Consider the following 19,462-nt stretch of genomic DNA (forward strand, 5'->3'; position numbering starts at 1 on the left):
AATAGCGTATTGTGAGTGAGGTATTGTGATCATTTCTGGTCATTTCTGATTTGGTACGTTACTCAGATCTTTATGTGCTGTGACAATTCCTAAGTTTAAATGGTTGAACCCTATTTTGTATATAGGTAGAAACTAACAAGCATTTACACTATTCCAAAAAAACTGGTGCAAAGAAAAAAAACACAATGAAAAAGAGAAAAATGAAGTAACAACAGAAAAAAGCATTCAAAGAAAGAACAAAGGACCTTTGTGCCTTACCAGCTGACTGGGTAGGTGCGATGTCCTGGCCTGCATTAGTTGGAAGAATCTCCACTGGTGCAGGAGGAGAAGCCTTCTCGACAACTTCTGTTGAACCAAGAAGCACATGATATTAGACATTAGTTCTAGTATGTATATAATTTATTATTAATTCAACATATTTTTTTATTCAACATTGATTTTTGAACATATTCATGAATTACTTATAGCTTGAGTCTTTAATGCCAACAATACTGAACTGTCATTAACCATTAAATCACACTGGCAGGCTGGTGTCTCCCAAAGTGTCTAAAGCAACAGAGCACCAAAATCATGCAGTATAGGCTAAGGGGGCTTTGGACATCCATACAATCTGAAGTGGCATCTTGGGTTTATATAAGAGTCTTGACAGATGGACATGTGACAAACAAAATAACTTTCCCATTGTTTGGCAAGGCAAGACCATGCAGTGTACAGCAGCTTTGGGTGTATTCATCCGAAGCTGAAGTGATTATGAGGGAGGTCAGAGAGCACCAGACTCACAAATATCACACCCACAAATATGCACAGACCTAAGTATGATAGCAATGATTACAAATGCTTGGGTAAGCCTCCACTCACACTAGGGAAAACGCAGGCTGGAGACTTATTGCAGCCGCGTGCAATCAACTTGCCACAAACCTTAGAAAGTCGGCATCTTTCAGTATTTGATGAGTGAATTGCACTCATTGGCACAGACTGACTCCGACTGATTACAACACATTTGCAGTCTGTCTGTGTTCATATATTAGATGGTAATTAATTGCAAACCTTCGCCAATCACCAATGATTAAGAGTGACTGCAGTCAGTCCAAGTCTAACCAGGACAGGTTGCCTCCCACCTGGTGACCTGAACAACTGCCTTGCAATCAAAAGTGGTCACCCAGTGTTTGAACGAACAGCACCTTCAACCTCTGGGCTCTCACTTTTCGGTGCAAAGTGGTTGGTCATCAAAACTACTTGCACTTGGTCTGAGACAGCCAAAAAATTCTGTTCAATCACTCGCCAATCACTGGTTTATCCTGGTCCCAAGGAAACAAATGCAATGATGCTCTAGATACAGTCATTATACTGATGTTAATGCCAGAGGGGGTTTAGAACTCTGCACTCATTTAGTCAGCAGAGCACTGGTGACTTTTACACATAATGCTCCTCAGCACTCGACAACTCCACTCTGTAACGTGATCTGCTACTTTGTGGCTGAGTTGCTGTAGTTCCTAAATACTTCCACTTTGCAATGATACCATTTACAGCTGATCGCAGAATATCTGGAGGTAAAAAAAAGGGTCAACTTGTTGCAATAATGGTGTGCTATTATAGCTCTGGATCAGGAGCTAGACCAGGTCATTGTGCTTGTACCAATCAGAAGTTTGATCTACAGCTCCTTTACTCTGCATGTCTAAATATCTCCTTGGGCAAAATACTGAACCTGAGTTGTCCCTCACGCATCAGAGTGTGAGTGTGTGAATATTAGGTTAAAAGCACTTAGGCATAGAAAAAAGTGAATGGGTGAATGAGGCTTGTAATAAGTGTCTTGAGCACTCAAATAGAGTTAAAAAGCACTATATAAGTACCAGTCCAGTTATCATTACAGTATCACACTCAAATTCAGTGATATCTTTAGGATGACCCCATGCTTGATTTTATCCATTTGTGGCAAAGGAACTATAAACATCTGAATCCAGAGATTAAGAGCTGAGGCCCAATACTTTTGTCCACATAGTGTAGAATTTTATCTTTTCAAATTAAATTAGGAATGAAAATGAAACCTTAACATGACCTTCTACTTTTTTGAGATATGGTAGTATAGCCATTGATATTAAAGGAGCCCTACTGCTCATTTGATCTATTCCTGCCGAGTTTAGGATCTCAACAGATTATTTCAAGTATTACTGAATACAAAGGGATGATTAAAAAGAGGTTGCTTTAGACCTTGTGACAAAGTGCAACCTAATGACCACGCTGACAGACGGAGCTCTTGGTTGTCACGTCCAGTTTAAAAGAATTCAGTGTTGATGGCAAAAACATGCAGCTTGTGTCATCAAGACAAGACTTCACTCACCAGTAAGTGAAAACCTGAGTGCAGTACAGACTAATAAAGTGAGCTAATCCCAGGTTTGAACCAAAAGATGTAGGGCACTGGGCACATAACTGATGCTTTTTTCTTTGTTCTGTGTACACTGGATGCCACGTCTCATGTATCCACAACTTAGGGAAATTTTTAAAAAGGTAACTTGTTTGTTTTTTTTTACTTTCAGTTTTTAGGCTTTTTGAAACCCAGCACAGACAGTAACTTACACACTGCTTTGGATGCCACTTGACAAGCTTGTATCTGTTAGGATCTGGACATGCTGGGGTTGTTTTCTTTGTTCCAGTCTCCAGGAGCAGGTGGTTTACTGGGCAAAGCCACAGTGGCCAGGATTTCCTTGCACAGCTGGCTGAGGTTTGCTGCATCAAGTCAGCGTATTTAAGGAGCAGTGGTGGCAGCAGTTCGTTATTGCTGCTGCTGTGCCTCATTCTGTGCAGCTCCTGTTGATGTGTTTTATAACTTTGAGGGATCTATATTCTCCCATGCTTCCATCAGACCACTGAATACTCTGTTCACTCCTCCAGAAGATGTGCCACTGTAAAACATTCGCTCCCGAATCACTTACTCACTTGTTTCAGATTCACCTCACCTAGACTCCGCCATACCACCTGCCTGCCCGCTCTCCACCATCTCTGCCACCACTCCTCAGCTCCAGCCTGCTTGCCTGCAGTACCTCTCCCTGCTGACCTTGTAAAAGTGTGACAGGTAGGCTCCACTCATTTTGAATAACTCATTTCAGCTCCCTTTTCTCTGGAAATCTCCTTTGGTCATTCTCTACAAACACTTTTGCTAAAGTTTCTTTGTTATCACCGTTTTCCCCTGTAAATAAATGCCATCACCCTTTCATACAGGCGTGTTGAGTCTGCTCATTTGGTTCTGGCAAAACAGCCCGACAAATAATCAGTCTTTGCCAGCGTACTAAGTCTGTAACTGAATTCTCCTTTGAGTTGGGGGTGACAGCCACGGAGACAGGGTGGGAGAAGGCATTACAAGGAGTGTTCTCTAATTCATTGAATGATCAGCTTAAGGATGAATTAGCCAATAGGGATGAGCCAGAGTTTTGAAAGCTTAGTAGATTTGGCTTTAAGAATACAGGATTATCTCTAAGAACAGAAAATTGTCTACGTGAACGAAGCAGAGAAGAGGGCTGCAAATTTCAAGCTGATTGGAACTGTCATCTGCCGCTTGTTGCTGCTTCCCAGACCTCTCTTTCCTCCTGCTCAATGGCTGGCACCTCAGGCTCATCGCCCGATTCTTCTGGGGAGCTGATGCAGCTTGGTCACACAAAGTTGACACTGGAGGATCAAGGCCAAGTTATCTAGGCGACTTTTTCGTGACCTGCCCGGCTCGACCAAAAGATTGCACCTGCCCATAAGTGTGGGGACACTGGTAGGTGGTGTCTCTCCTGAGAACATGAAACCCCACAACTAACTCCACTCCTGTCCCTGTATCAGATACCCCAGATCTAACTCTGATTCCCAAAGAGTATCGTGACCTTGGAACAGTTTTCATTAAACAACAGGCACTCTCACTACCTCCCATCGCCCGTAGGATTGTGCAGTAGTTCCCCGGGCTTCCACTTCCCTCTCATCATTTATAAACATAACTTGTCCAGACCTGAGTGATCTGCTATGGAAAATATATAATAAGCAGTCACTGGAAGCTGGAATTATCAATTTCATTCTGGATCCCCAGTTCATCACAGACTTCTACAGGTTCTTCGTCAGATCATTATCCCCACTGCTCTGGTAACATGCCTCATTCATTGCAACTCCTGTTGATGTGTTTGAGTGATCATCGCTTCCCCGTCATCTCCCCAGTGTTCCCATACTTCCATCACTGAATACTCTGTTCAGTCCTCCAGGAGAACTGTGCCACCATAAAATATTTGCTCCCAGATCTCCACACTTATTACTCACCTTTTTCGGATTCAGTTAACCTGGACTCCACCTTACCACCTGCCTATCATACCACCTGCCTGCCCACTCTCCTCTGCTGCCACTCCTCAGCTCCAGCCTGCTTGCCTGCACTACCTCTGCCTGCTGACCTTGTGAAAGTGTGACAAGTAAGCTCCACTCATTTTGAATCAGCTTTTCATACAGCCATCTTAAGTCTGCTCATTTGAGTCTACATTCTTGGCAAACTATGACAGTATCCAGTAGTTAGCTGGCACCTCTTTCACAGTGACATCATGCCCATTGTGAAAAGCAGCAAGTTATAGTTGGTTTGAGACCAACATGTCATTGTCATGTTCAACAGCCTTCTCTGAAACAGTATTCGTAACTTGTTGCATAAAGTTAGAGTAGAAAAGTGCTATATAAGAACTACTTCATTTACCATCAGACACTAGAATCCCTGTTTCATGGCAATATTCCTTTGCCACCCACTTTAGTCACAATTTACATCCATTTCTGTTTGGATTTACATGATCTATGTAGTAAGACTTTGAATTTAAAAGGACGGCATAGAAGATCATTGTCACCAACTCACTATCTTACCACATATGGTTCTCCCATTCTGTTCCTCCGTTTTGGCAAGAACATTTTGATTTCAGAGTAAAGTCTTGGATAAAAACACAATCATTTTATCATTTCATCCTATTAGAGATTTGTGTGAATTTGTGTCAAAATAGGCACACGTATTCTGCACATAGATGTGCTTGAAGAAGTGTCCTGGAGGCATTTTTTTAAGATTGTGTGCTCATGAGAGTGGGATGGTCAACTGAAAACAGCCATCCAGGAGTATCACTGGCACAAAGGATTAAAGTCATCATAAGCCAGATGAGCTGAGTCTGAAATTGCCATGAAGTTTGAGGGTAGGAAAGCAGACACCTGGGTAAGTAGCCTCCATTTTGATGGTGGAAACACCTGGAGACAGCTGGGGCTGGATAGGTTCAACTACTGGACTAAAGCTATCCACAGGAACTACCAGCTCCTTCAATGACAAGACAGACAATACCAAAGAGATAACATCAACATAGCACTGTATTCACATTTTCATCCAAAACTGACAATTTAGGCCTCCTACTGTTTATGTCATGCAATGCAGGTTCTGTGCTGAGAAGCAGATTAGCATTTAGCTTGCATGGCAACTGGCTGCGTTTTAATCACAGAGCAAGAATGAACAGCTTGGCGAGGGAGCTGGAAAAGCATGGACTGTCCGGATCTGGAACTGTGTCAAAGTGTTCAGTATGGTTCTTGAAGTGTAAATAAACACATGAAAGATGTAGACATTGACTTGCTGCTCAACTGACCAGCCAAAGTCATGCAGCCATGTTGCTGACTTCATGCAAAGTGATTTTGTAACTCTTTAGCAGCTGAGTGTGTTTGCTGAGCATATGCAGGCAAACTGCTTCGACATTTTCACTGTAAAGTGTGAAAAGGTACTCGACCTACCTGTTCTGGTGCACTGGTTACTACTGACCAAAGAAAAAACAGATACAAATTTGAGTGAAGGTTTTATGTTAGATGGGTTTTCAAGCTTTTAAGACATTACAGCTAATCTGTTTTTCAAAAACTGTTTTTGCCAAATTTCTCCAGGACACACGTGACACTATGAAAATACATGTTAGTCACTGCTGAATACCTTTTCAACTCGGTGTAGCTTGCAGCCACAATCACACAATTTTTAATGAAGACACCAAGAAGTTAAAGTAAGCTATAAATACATATACAGTTCAGAATAACTACACACTATTAAGCATTAGTAAAGTATTACTGAAAATTGTATTCATCACTTATAAACCATGGTTTAGTCTTACTTAAGCTCACAGATAACATGTTTAATGGCGGCACTTTTATACTTTATAAATGATGGCTTAATTTCTAAATAAAGTATTACATCAAGTACGAGCAAGTGATTCAGGAGCCATTAGTGGTTCATGATGTCATTTAGAAAGTCTAAGTCAATGATTAACAATGATTAGATCCTTCATTATACATATACCATTTATGAAAAGAGCTAGGTGTTTCTGTTAATAAATGAACAAGTCAGGACTCCAACAAGTCTCATCTAACTTCACAATAGAAAAAGAAAACAGACAAAGCATGAAGTGATACGAATATACAAATATTTATTGCACAATGCAAACATAACCCACCTAATGTTTGCAGAACACTGAAATGTATGTAGGACTACAGTCGTAAAACAGTTTAAGACAGAAAGATACACACTGAACAGATGGAGCCACAGGGGACTTTAACTTAAATATAATGAAGCTTCTTCTTTCCTTCCATCCATCCATACATCTTCTTCCACTTAACCGCGGCCGGGTCATGGGAACGGCAGCCTAAGCAAGGAAGTCCAGACCTCCCTCGCCCAAGCCTCCTCCTCCAGCTTATCCGGGGGAACGCCAAGACATTCCCCAGCTGAGAGATATAATCTCTCCAGCGTGTCCAAGGTCCACATTGGAGCCTCCTCCCAGTAGGACGTGCCCAGAACACCTCACCCAGGAGACACCCAGTAGGCATGTGAGATGCCTGAACCACTTCAACTGGCTCCTTTCGATGTGGAGGAGCAGCGGCTCTACCCTGAGCCCCTCCCGTATGGCTGCACTCCTCACCCTATCTCTAAGGAAGAGGCCAGCCACCCTTCAGAGGAAGCTCATTTCTGCCGCTTGTATTTGCGAACCTATTCTTTGGTCACTACCCAAAGCTCGTGACCATAGGTGAGGGTAGGGACGTAGATCGACCGATAAATCGACAGATTCACTTTCACACTCAGCTCCCTCTTCACCACAACAGACCAGTGCAGCATCCGCATCACTGCAGATGGAGCCCTGATCTATCTGTCGATCTCCCGCGCCCTTCTCCCGTCACTCTTGAACAAAACCCCAAGATTCTTAAAATCCTCCACCTGAGGCAGAAACTCGTCCCTGAGCCGGAGAGGGCACTCCACCCTTTTCCGGCTGAGGACCATGGCCTCAGACTTAGAGGTGCTGATGCTCAAGCTAGCCACTTCAAACTCGGCTGAGAGCCATTTCACTGCGAGCTGACAGGCCACGCCTGATGAAGCCAACAGGACAGCATCATCTGCAAAAAACAGAAATGAGATTCTGAGGGCACCGAGGCAGAGGCCTTCCACTTCTTGGCTACGCCTAGAAATTCTGTCCATAAAAATTATGAACAGAATCGGTGACAAAGGGCAGCCCTGGCAGCCCAGTCCAACACCCACAGGAAACGAGTCCAACTTATTGCCGGCTATACGGACCAAGCTCTCACTGCAGTTGGACAGGGACTGAATGGCCTGCAACAATGGACCAAACACCCTATACTCCCACAGCACCCCCATAGGATACTGCAGTCCAGCATTCTGTGACCAGGACAAAAATAGAATAGAATAGAATAGAATAGAATAGAATAGAATAGAATAGAATAGAACAGAACATCTTTATTTGTCGTTATACATAAAATCGCATTGTTCCTCTTAAATCTGAGGTTCGACTAACGGCTGGACCCTCCTTTCCAGTGCCCTGGCATAGACCTTACTGGGGAGGCTGAGGAGTGTGATCCCGTGAAAGTTGGAGCACTTGATTGTTTAGGAAGCACTTTGGTATTTTTCTGCTGTGGTTGACTTTATTTGTTCTTGTGTGGAGACCTTCCAATAACACCACAGCATTAAGGAGCTTTTCTTTGCAGTTTAAAGTTTATGTGATCACAAGAAGGCATGCTTATCACAAGAACACCCCTATTGCTTTCCATAATCATGGCCATTTGCTTACATACCATACTTACCATATAATAAAGTACAAGTCCATGTCTGTTGCTGTGAAAAGATCATAAACATTGCAGACCACATTTTAAGGTCTGAAATATGACAACAACAAGGATTTAGAAAAAAAATCCTCTTCTCTTTCTGCCACCCAGCACAGCTTTCTGCTACACCAAAATGCCAATATGTATGCCTGCCAGGCGCCTCATTACTTTCTGGTGGTATCCAAAAACTAATCTGCACAGGTTTAGGGTGGTGGATTTTTGTCCGATTGTTTTTTGAGGCTTGCCCTGTGTGCCTGGAAAACTCTGTACTCCTCTGCTCCAGCGAAGCTAAACAGTAATTTGGATTCTGTCTGGCTTTGGCTAAGATGTTGCAAAGTTTCTCCTTCCCTTGGTGGCTGCCAAGCATGTCCTGAATAATAACAGAAGAGGATGAGGTTCCTTCTCGAGCAGGTTTATCTCCCCCTCGCTCTCCCTCTTTTTGATGGCCTAGTGGGCTGAGCTTTTTGAAGGGAATGCATGCTCAGCCAAAGCACTTTAATCCTTGTCCTCTACAAACAACTGTCAAAAGAGGGATGTTTTTCCTGAAGATCTGGCTTCCTAATCACATGCAAGAAGACCATAAATCAGAGTTTCTAAAGTTACTTTAGAGTTGTAATTTGCAAAAGTGAGATTGTTGTTTATCCCACAGTCTCTGCATTTTTCACAAGGACACTGATAAATTAATACCACATTTCAAACAAGAGCAAGTGGGTGTAATTTGTTACAAAGCTTGATCTTTTTTTTTTACATCTTCATCATTCAATAAAGTGCAAAAAACATTAAAAAAAAAGTCTCGCTGCTGCACTGCATAAATGCAATCCATCACATATATTCACAGCACACGGAGTTCAGGCACTTTAAAGTTTGCCAAATAAAATACAGCTGTGGAGTATTCACATCTTAATGTCTAACTGCTGCACAGTAAATTCTGTAATCGACAGAAATAAACCTTTTTTTTTTTTTTTTACTAAGAGGGAAAGTTGATGTCCATTTGAGAAAGATTTTTTTTTTCTCCTCAATGATTAATATGTATATAATATTCCATACAAACAAGTAACACTAGACTGACTCCATATATTTATTCAAAAACTGCAAATGAAAAGTCGTAAACACCACCTCGTTTAAAAGATGGTCGCTCACAAGAGAAACACTCCACTCCACAAAAGCATGGCACAACCCAGGAGAGCCATCTCAGTAGGACAGGACTCAGTGATGTTCACATTTTAGATCGAGAAGGCAGACGGTGTGAGAGAGACGTGAAGGAGGCCATCTACGTCCACTGTGAATGACCATTGTTGAACAGCGGTGGTGGCCCGAGGTGGGAAGTACAAATACACTGCTCAAAAAAATAAAGGGAACACTTAAACAACACAATATAACTCCAAGTAAATCAAACTTCTGTGAAATCAAACTGTCCACTTAGGAAGCAACACTGATTGACAATCAATTTCACATGCTGTTGTACAAATGGAATAGACAACAGGTGGAAATTATTGGCAATTAGCAAGACACACTCAATAAAGGAGTGGTTCTGCAGGTGGGGACCACAGACCACTTCTCAGTACCTATGCTTTCTGGCTGATGTTTTGGTCACTTTTGAATATTGGTGGTGCTTTCACACTCGTGGTAGCATGAGACGGACTCTACAACCCACACAAGTGGCTCAGGTAGTGCAGCTCATCCAGGATGGCACTTCAATGCAAGCTGTGGCAAGAAGGTTTGCTGTGTCTGTCAGCGTAGTGTCCAGAGGCTGGAGGCGCTACCAGGAGACAGGCCAGTACACCAGGAGACGTGGAGGAGGCCGTAGGAGGGCAACAACCCAGCAGCAGGACCGCTACCTCCACCTTTGTGCAAGGAGGAACAGGAGGAGCACTGCCAGAGCCCTGCAAAATGACATCCAGCAGGCCACAAATGTGCATGTGTCTGCACAAACGGTTAGAAACCGACTCCATGAGGATGGTATGAGGGCCCGACGTCCACAGATGGGGGTTGTGCTCACAGCCCAACACCGTGCAGGATGCTTGGCATTTGCCAGAGAACACCAGGATTGGCAAATTCACCACTGGCGCCCTGTGCTCTTCACAGATGAAAGTAGGTTCACACTGAGCACATGTGACAGACGTGACAGAGTCTGGAGACGCCGTGGAGAGCAATCTGCTGCCTGCAACATCCTTCAGCATGACCGGTTTGGCAGTGGGTCAGTAATGGTGTGGGGTGGCATTTCTTTGGAGGGCCGCACAGCCCTCCATGTGCTCGCCAGAGGTAGTATGACTGTCAAGATGAGATGCTCAGACCCCTTGTGAGACCATATGCTGGTGCGGTTGACCCTGGGTTCCTCCTAATGCAGGACAATGCTAGACCTCATGTGGCTGGAGTGTGTCAGCAGTTCCTGCAAGATGAAGGCATTGAAGCTACGGACTGGCCCACCCGTTCCCCAGACCTGAATCCCATTGAGCACATCTGGGACATTATGTCTCGCTCCAACCACCAACATCACGTTGCACCACAGGCTGTCCAGGAGTTGGTGGATGCTTTAGTCCAGGTCTGGGAGGAGATCCCTCAGGAGACCATCTGCCACCTCATCAGGAGCATGCCCAGGTGTTGTAGGGAGGTTATACAGGCACGTGGAGGCCACACACAATACTGAGCCTCATTTTGACTTGTTTTAAGGACATTACCTCAAAGTTGGATCAGCCTATAGTGTGTTTTTCCACTTTAATTTTGTGTGTGACTCCAAATCCAGGCCTCCATTGGTTAATAAATTTGATTTCCATTGATGATTTTTGTGTGATTTTGTTGTCAGCACATTCAACTTTGTACAGAACAAAGTATTCAATGAGAATATTTCATTCATTCAGATCTAGGATGTGTTATTTGAGTGTTCCCTTTATTTTTTTGAGCAGTGTACTTTGTTACTGTACTTAAGTAGAATTCTCAGATATTTGAACTTTACTTGAGTATTTATTTTTCTAACTTTTTTTTAACCTTTTTACTTTTCTGACATTTTTACACAAATATCTGTGCTTTTTACTCTTTTTTCAAAACAGGCTAATTTCTTTAGGTTTAAGACCTTTGAACTCAGTTATTATTTCACATCACTGTGGACCTTCAAACATCAAACTGCCTAAATAAATGTGATGATCCATCCTTTGGTTCTGCTGCTAGTTCAGTGACTTTTGGTAGTTTTATTACATCTTGTATATAGTTTTCCTCATACTTAATCACAACTCCTTGTTTAACTTTAAGGTCAGTTGTAGTTCTGTTATATGTCAGTTAATGGCATCAAAAGCAAACCACATCTACAGCTTGTCTAAAATACTGCTTATTATACCAGAAAACACTGTATTCAGTAATGTTAGCAGGTTAGTGCTTGCATATTGTTATTGTTATTTAAGACCAAAGGACATCATTTCTGCAGTGAGGATCTCAAAGATTCCCATTTTTAATTAAAAAAAAAAAAGTCTGTCGAGTGGAACCGAATCTCTGGAGCTTACAGTACAAAAGGACTGAATAACTGCCAGCTGGACACAAGTGCTCTGTTTGACCACGATGGTTCAGGTACAGGCAGTAGAGAGGTTTATATACTGGTCATGCATAGTGCTTCAGATCACATGAAATTCTGACTAAACCAACTGAACATGCACTGGTAATAATTAATGCAGGACTCACCTGGTATAATCTCTTCTGGTGTTCCAAAAGCCTCCACTGGTCTCTCTGGCGTCGGTAGGGGTTGGGGTGGTAATGGGTCGATGGGCTCCTGGTAAACTGGCTTATTGACAGGAGGATTTGGTAGAACAGTGTAGCCCATCCCACCAGGACAGATTTCTTTGAATTTAGCTGCATGATAACACACGACAAAAGTAGTTAACCTTGTTTCTGTATTCTTTGAACTAATACAAAAATTCAGCACTAGAACAAAACTTCATGCAAAATGCTGGCAAATCTACCATAAGCCAGAGTATGAACTATGATTTTTAGCTCTTATGTAAAGGGTAATATGAAATTATTTCTGATAAAGATACAAAGATGGACATAAAGACTGGCCTCCATGAATACACAAAGCATTTTATACAGACCTGATAACTTATTTAATGCTCTAAACACAGCTGTACCGTCCTACAGCTTTCTACCTCGCTGCTCCCTCAACAGTATACGGAGTGAAGGGCCTCGCCTTATCTAATCAACTCCTACCTGAGACAAATGGGGTGCGATAATGAAAAAGATCAACAATAACATCTAAATTCAGGATGCAATGACTAAGAACAATTAAATAGTCAGTTCACATAGTGAGATAAGTGAGAACCCACTGGCACAAGATATTATGATATTATGATATATTATATAACATAACATAATTATATTATGGTGCGCATCTTTTTTTCTAGACAAAACATCTTAAAGTTAGCAGAAAAGAACAATAACAACCAAATGCAGAAAAAAACTTGACATATGTTGACTGAGGTTTGATAAGTGTTACACCCAATAATGTTTCAGAAATGCTGAGGAAACGAAACATGTCTGCTTTAGTGAAGTACTATATACTTAACTGTGAGTTTATTCACTAACTGCATCTGATAAGCCAAAAATAACTAGATTTATGAAAAGCTATGTGGCTCATCACGTTAGTGTTTCAATTAATTAAATAAGGAGATAGATCCTAGCAGAGGGGAAAAGATTTTGGGCTCTCTGACTCAGAAGCATCCAGTAGGTCTCTGAGTCAGAGCTCAAGCTGTTCTTCTCGCTGACTATTTTAAAATACATATTTTTAAAACCAAGAACCAATCTAATTAATGTGCTGGATGTGGAAAAGGAAGGTTGCACAAAGCCACAGGGTTAGTTAGGTTTGACCGTTTGCTCCTTGGATAACTGGATAAGTGGGGAAGCCTTATATTTATGTTTAAGGGAAGTACTAATACCAGCCCGGGGTTTGTAAGGGCCGACTTTTCTATAATGTGCCTTCAAAACTCTGCAAAATGGCAAAACGTAACCTGGAGAAGACACAAAACATTCATTTCTGCTTATAATTATCTTAAAGGGTATCCAATGATGTTGACCAGCTTTGCGTGATAAAATGCCTTTAGTGGTGAGTTGAACATTCAAGATATTACCATGTAACAATGATAACGTCAAGAAAACACACAAACCTTTGCATGACAATAACCATTCATATTATATCTGTTCAGCTTTCTTTAAATAACGTGATGGAATGCATCACATTTTGTTTGCAGATGGGGAAGCACATCTAGGATTGTTTTGTAAATTTATTTATAAAAATTAAAAAATAAAATACTGAATTATCCCATTAATAAATATTCAGAACATACTCGCTTCAGGACAATTCAAGAACTTTCTTTGTGCTTTGTTAGTGGAGTATTGTGCTTTGATAAATAAGAAAATACATTTTAAAATGAATATCAAAGAATCAATATGAAACACAACAAAATGTAGAAATTAAAAGTGTCTGTACTTTCTGTAAAAACTGTATATGGAGATGATATTAAGAAGGAAGGAAAATAATTCAGTGACAGAGTTATTTGTTATTGATCTCTCTATAAGCGTTACATCTTCTCTCAGACGATCACATAATGGATATAACAATTGTCATAATAGATCTTGAGACACCACCAAATATGGGCATTAACAGCATCCTAAGACAATAGTTGTGTGGTCCATATAAATAAACTGAAATGAAAAATAAGATGTGGGCATATCACAACCATGTAATTCCTTCAACAATGTAAACTACCTGAAAGTGCTGACCATCGCTGCCTGAGCAAATTCCACTCACACACTGGGATGTGTAGAAACAAAGAAACAGGAAAATGATATTTAAAAAAAAAAAGCTGCTGCAAAAGGCTCTGCTATTCTAATCTAAAAGCAACTCTGAAAGCAACTACTCAGCCAAGCTGTGAAACCCATGCAGACAGAAAGTGCCAGGATAAAAGACCGAGACACAAGTTTGAGCTCATAATCATCCCAAAGGATGAAGTTTTATAGTTCTAGAAAAAAGGACAAATACTACTCTGTATTTTTATGCACCTCAGAAACAAATTAAATCTCTAGTTTGACAATTCTCAATACAATACAGATATTACTTTAAATTCAATATAATTAATTCCAATTTACTAAGACACTACCTGCTCTTGAGAACAGTTTCTACAACATGCAACGTATTTGCAGATTCTATTATTAGTTCAATATAATCCCAAAATATGATATCCCCATATGATGAAAATCATCATACCAAAACTCATTTACAGAAATGTTATGTGGCCTTGCACATGGACAAATGCTACAAAGTGTAATGCCTTTAGAAATAATTATGTTTTTCTGCTTTACTTTTGCAGAGAAATCTGCAATCAGAACAATAAAACCTCCAAAATAAAACCACGAACCTCTAGACGGACATAATTATCAGAAACCAGTTAAATATTCTGCCCACTGTCAAAGTCATGATTTAGTAGGTGTCGATAAACTGCATTGAATTTTATTGAAGAGAATCCATCCAGTTTTGTTGAGACATCTCAGTCTGGATCTAAGAGGTGTTCTGGCCAATTGACCGGCTGCCATTTGTAGAGGCATGTCAGTGTGTTAAATAATTCTTGTGGCTTGGGAACTTTAGAGTGGGAAGATCTGAGTGCTTCAGTTCTATGAAGCTTGTTGGGGTATAAACATTGGCTGATTTGCAAGGCCAAACTGTTGAATTATGTTTGCTCCATATAGGTCACAAAAGAAAATTTGGGGCCTTATTGAGACAGGATAAATATCTGACATACCTGTTCCTGGAGGGGGGCATTTGTCACAACGAGGGCCCCAGGCTTTGCCCACACTGCAGCAGCAGAGCTGTTTACTCAGCTGGGCAGACACTGGGTGCAAACATTGCCTCCCTGAGCTGACCAAACGGTAGCAAGCCCCCTTCTCCTCTTGGACGGCAGGTGTTTCGGCTGAAGAGGAGTGCAGGAGGAGGACAAAGAGATGGAGGGAGGAGGCGTAGGAAGTGGTACACCAAAGTGCAGGAGACACAAACATGGAGGAAAGAGAAGATAAAGAGTGGAGAAATAAAGAAGTCCCCTTCACCAGAGCAACCTTCCCCTGTGTCACAATCACAGTCTAAATATATGTCTATAAACAAAACCAGAGTGCATTAAAGAGTATACATATTTAACAGCAAGAGGTTGGACAACCGCATTTTAGTGGTGGCACAAATAACTACACACAAACACACATTCAGACACCACAAAGTAAAGACCACATGTTGGAGGAAACACATCAGGGGGTAGACATTTTCATGCCAATGCTTCATGCACTACCAAAGTTAAGTGCTGGCTGAGACGAAAGCATGCGGAGAGTTTGGCTTGGTTTATGTGTCTTAGCAAATAAATGCTGGAAGCAGTTCTGAGTGCAAACCAGAGAAACTAATGACCCCATGGGGAAGCAAGACTGATTTCCTTCTTGCCAGAAACATTACCTGGAGTAAATCATTTCAGATACTGGTTAAATACTTGACCTATTTTCCCAAAAAAATACCCTGATTTCCAAACATCAGGAATGACTTAAGTAAAAATCTGAAGGAAATTTGAATGGTTCATTTTCAGCTAAAGAGAGGCCAGATTTAAGAATTTTAACACATTTTTTAATGCCACTCTGGATGGCATTTGAAACCAAGTTAAACTACATTTTGTCTGACACTCTAGTTACACATTAAAACAAATATTAAAAAAAATATAAAAATCTCTGGAAATCTGTTCTTACACTTGTTGGAACAGACTTTGAAGGATTGTGTGTAAAATAAGAAAGGAGTCTCAAATCCCATTATTATATAAGAAGTTAAGTAAATGCTTACCTTAAAATGAGTGAATGGTTGTCTTAAAATTTGGAACAGCAACAAGGCAGACACGCACAATCCAGAAAACTGAAGGCTGGGTGCCTGGCCAAAAGCACGCAGATAAGGAAGAAAAAAGGGGTCCGCACACCAGCAAATCTCAACTAGACTACAAGACTAGCAGGCTACTAGTCTGAGGAAGGGCGACTGCAGCCCGAAATGTCACTCTCTTTAAGGTTTTTGTATTAAATACTACTTTTTGGGAGCTTTGAGTGTGTGCGGACCCCTTTTTTCTTCCTTAAAATTTGGAATAACCATATTGTAAACTGACATGTATGATAGTAATGTTTTACAAATAGTTTGAAGAATACAGTGAGGTTGCCAGCACTCACATCACAACACATGATAAAGTACAACTGGAACCATTATACTTTTCTTTGGTTTTGTTTTCCACAGTGGATAGCACCTGGTACCTGGTATTTCTAGCTGAACCACATCTGCCAAAGTTGCAAATGAGCTTAGCCAATATTTTCAGGCAAAGTGAAAACAATGCAGATCACAAACTGGTCAGAGAGAATCGTCGTGTGTGCAGCATGGGATGTTCAGTGAATGACCAAACTACCAGCAACAATGTGATTGTGGCTATCACAAGTAGACTCGCGTTGCTTGCCTCAACACTCCATGAAAAACTACTATGGAAGCACTAGTTAATGATTGCTCACAGGAATTTGAATGTAGCACAGAAAAGTATGAGAAATCAGTGAGGTTTGCAACCTTCTACTGGGCTGAAAATCTAGTTGTCATTGGCATGTAATGCCATTTCCAAAATTCTCCTCAACAGAGGTGTTAGCAACTTAGGACAATCAAACCAAAAAGAGATTTACATCCCCATTCTTATCTAGATGTCTTTAAATATTCTATATATAGTTCACTGTTTATACCGGTATATACAGTGGGTGAAATAATTATTTGATCCCCTGCTGAATTTCAATTAAAATAAATTCTATTTTATTTATATAGCACCAAATCACAAAAAACACTTGCCTCAAAACATTTATTGTAACATAAAGAACCTAAATAATGTAGAGAAAACCCAACAATCAGACGACCCCCTATGAGCAGCTTCTGGCAACAGTGGGAAGGAAAAACTCCCTTTTAAGAGGAAGAAACCTCCAGCAGAACCAGGCTCAGGGAGGGGCAGTCATCTGCCATGACCAGTTAGGGTTAAGGGGCGGTAGACAGGGCAAAAACACACTGTGGAAGAGATATATATATAACTAGTAATTAAATGCAAAGTGGTGTATAAACACAGGTAATGAAAAGAGTTAATTGAAGAACAAACATTCATCATGGGAAAAACCTCAGCAACCTATGCCCATTGTAGTGTAAGTTAAGGGAGGGTCTAGGTCACCTCATCCAGCCCTAACTATAAACTCTACAAAAGGGGAAAGTTTAAAGCCTAATCTTAAAAATAGAGAGGGTGTCTGTCTCCTGAATCCAAGCTGGGAGCTGGTTCCACAGAAGAGGCGCCTGAAAGCTGAAGGCTCTGCCTCCCATTCTACTCTTAAGTATCCGAGGAACCACAAGTAAGCCAGCAGTCTGAGAGTGAAGTGCTCTGTTGGGGTGATATGGCACTATGAGGTCTTTGAGATAAGATGGGGCCTGATTATTCAAGACCTTGTAGGTGAGGAGAAGGATTTTAAATTCTATTCTAGATTTAACAGGGAGCCAATGAAGAGAAGCCAATATGGGAGAAATCTGTTCTCTCTTTCTAGTCCCTGTCAGTACTCTAGCTGCAGCATTTTGGATCAGCTGAAGGCTTTTCAGGGAGCTTTTAGGACAGCCTGATAATAATGAATTACAATAGTCCAGCATAGAAGTAATAAATGCATGAATTAGCTTTTCAGCATCAGTCTGAGAAAGGATGTTTCTAATTTTAGAAATATGCAAATACAAAAAAGCGGTCCTACATATTTGTTTAATATGTGCATTGAAGGACATATCCTGGTCAAAAATGACTTCTCACAGTGTTACTGGAGGCCAAAGTAATGCCATCCAGAGTAAGTATCTGGTTTGACAGATTTGTGGGGCCGAGGACAAGAACTTCAGTTTTATCTGAATGAGGTTTAAGTCCAAGATTTTACCATATATGGCCCCATCCATTGGCCCCTGAAGTTGTTCTGCAGAAAAACAGCCCCAAAGTCTGTTTCCACTTCTGTGCTTGACTGTGGGGATAGTGTTCCTTGGGTCATATTCAGCATTTCTCTTCCTTCACACATGGAGGGTTGAGTTGGTGCCAAAAAGCTCGATTTTGGTTTCGTCTGACCACAGCATTTTCTCCCAAGCCATCTTGGGTGTTCACTGGCAAACTTAAGACGGGCCTGTACATGTGCCTTCTTGAGCAGGGGGACCTTGCAGGTGTTGCAAGATTTCAATCCATTGCAGCATAGCGTGTTACTAATAGTGTGTTCTTGATGACTTGGGTCCAACTGCCTTCAGATCATTAATAAGCTCCTCCTGTGTAATTTTAAACTGATCTACCACCTTTCTCATGATTATCTTCACCCCGTGAAGCAAGATCTTGCACGGAGCTCCAGACTGCAAGTGATTAATGGTAATTTTCCCATTTCCGCATAACCACACCAACAGTTGTCATCTTCTCACCTTCTTCTTGCTTCTTGCTGATGGTCTTGTAGCCCATTCCAGCTTTGTGTAGGTCTACAGTCTTGTCTCTGATGTCCTTTGTCAGCTCATTGGTCTTGGCCTGTAAGGGTGCAGGGTGAGTGGTGCAGCTCTGTGTGTCCTTTTTTCTCTCTCTGTAGGCTGGACGGCTGGGCCGTCTTTTGCTGGGCGGAGCTGGGGGCTGTTCTCGGTTGGCTGTCGCACCGGATCCTCATCCATCAGTGATTACCTCTGCTTTAAGGACCAGCTGAATCCTCCAGCCTTCGCCTGAGTGTTTGTTAACCCACATGGTAAACAATCCTAGAGCCACCCTTTGGATTTTTCGAGTGAAGTTCGGGTTTGTTGTTTCACAGTTTTTTCCTACACTTTGACCTCTTGCCTCGCCTGTTTTCAGACCTCTGACGACGCTTCGTGATTCTCCGAGCCTCCCAGCCTGCCTGCCCTCCTGGACCACTTTGCTCCACATCACTCACCTCACCTTCCTGGGACTGTATTTGCCAAACATCCGAGTAAGCTAATTCCACTCATCTCCTTTTCCTGGTCATTACTTAAGACCCCCCAATATTTCCATTGAACCGGCTAATAGTTATTTCCCTCTTCTTAGACCAACTCTCCTATGATCCATGCATTCATGAACGCTGCCTGTGACATATCCTGCAGTCACCCGTAGAGACCTCGCCGGTTCAGCAGTTGTGTTTGTCTTTTTGTAAATAAACCATTCTAATGTTTGTTGTGACACCTGGCTACCGAGTCTGCTTTCTGGGTTCCAACTTTTGAGTTTTTCCCTGGTTCTGACATGGCCATGGTGATGGAAAGGTTAGAATAGAAGGATTTGATTCT

General features: G+C 41.6%; 1 protein-coding gene across 5 annotated transcripts in view; it reads right to left on the bottom strand.

Annotated features, from left to right (window-relative positions):
* ltbp1 (latent transforming growth factor beta binding protein 1) overlaps positions 1–19,462 on the bottom strand; it is a 163,781-nt gene that overhangs the window by 32,801 nt on the left and 111,518 nt on the right. For 2 of the 5 annotated variants that reach the window (XM_030725225.1, XM_030725226.1), the window contains exons 11-15: positions 14,895–15,062; positions 11,788–11,955; positions 5,761–5,783; positions 5,197–5,299; positions 259–345 (exon numbers count right to left, since the gene is read on the bottom strand). In XM_030725225.1, the coding sequence (XP_030581085.1) occupies positions 259–345; positions 5,197–5,299; positions 5,761–5,783; positions 11,788–11,955; positions 14,895–15,062 (549 nt within the window). The remainder of the gene's footprint in view (positions 1–258; positions 346–5,196; positions 5,300–5,760; positions 5,784–11,787; positions 11,956–14,894; positions 15,063–19,462) is intronic. The other 3 variants (XM_030725227.1, XM_030725229.1, XM_030725228.1) reach the window with 3 other exon arrangements.

This window comes from Archocentrus centrarchus, unplaced genomic scaffold, assembly GCF_007364275.1.
Source record: "Archocentrus centrarchus isolate MPI-CPG fArcCen1 unplaced genomic scaffold, fArcCen1 scaffold_50_ctg1, whole genome shotgun sequence".
Lineage (NCBI taxonomy): Eukaryota > Metazoa > Chordata > Actinopteri > Cichliformes > Cichlidae > Archocentrus > Archocentrus centrarchus.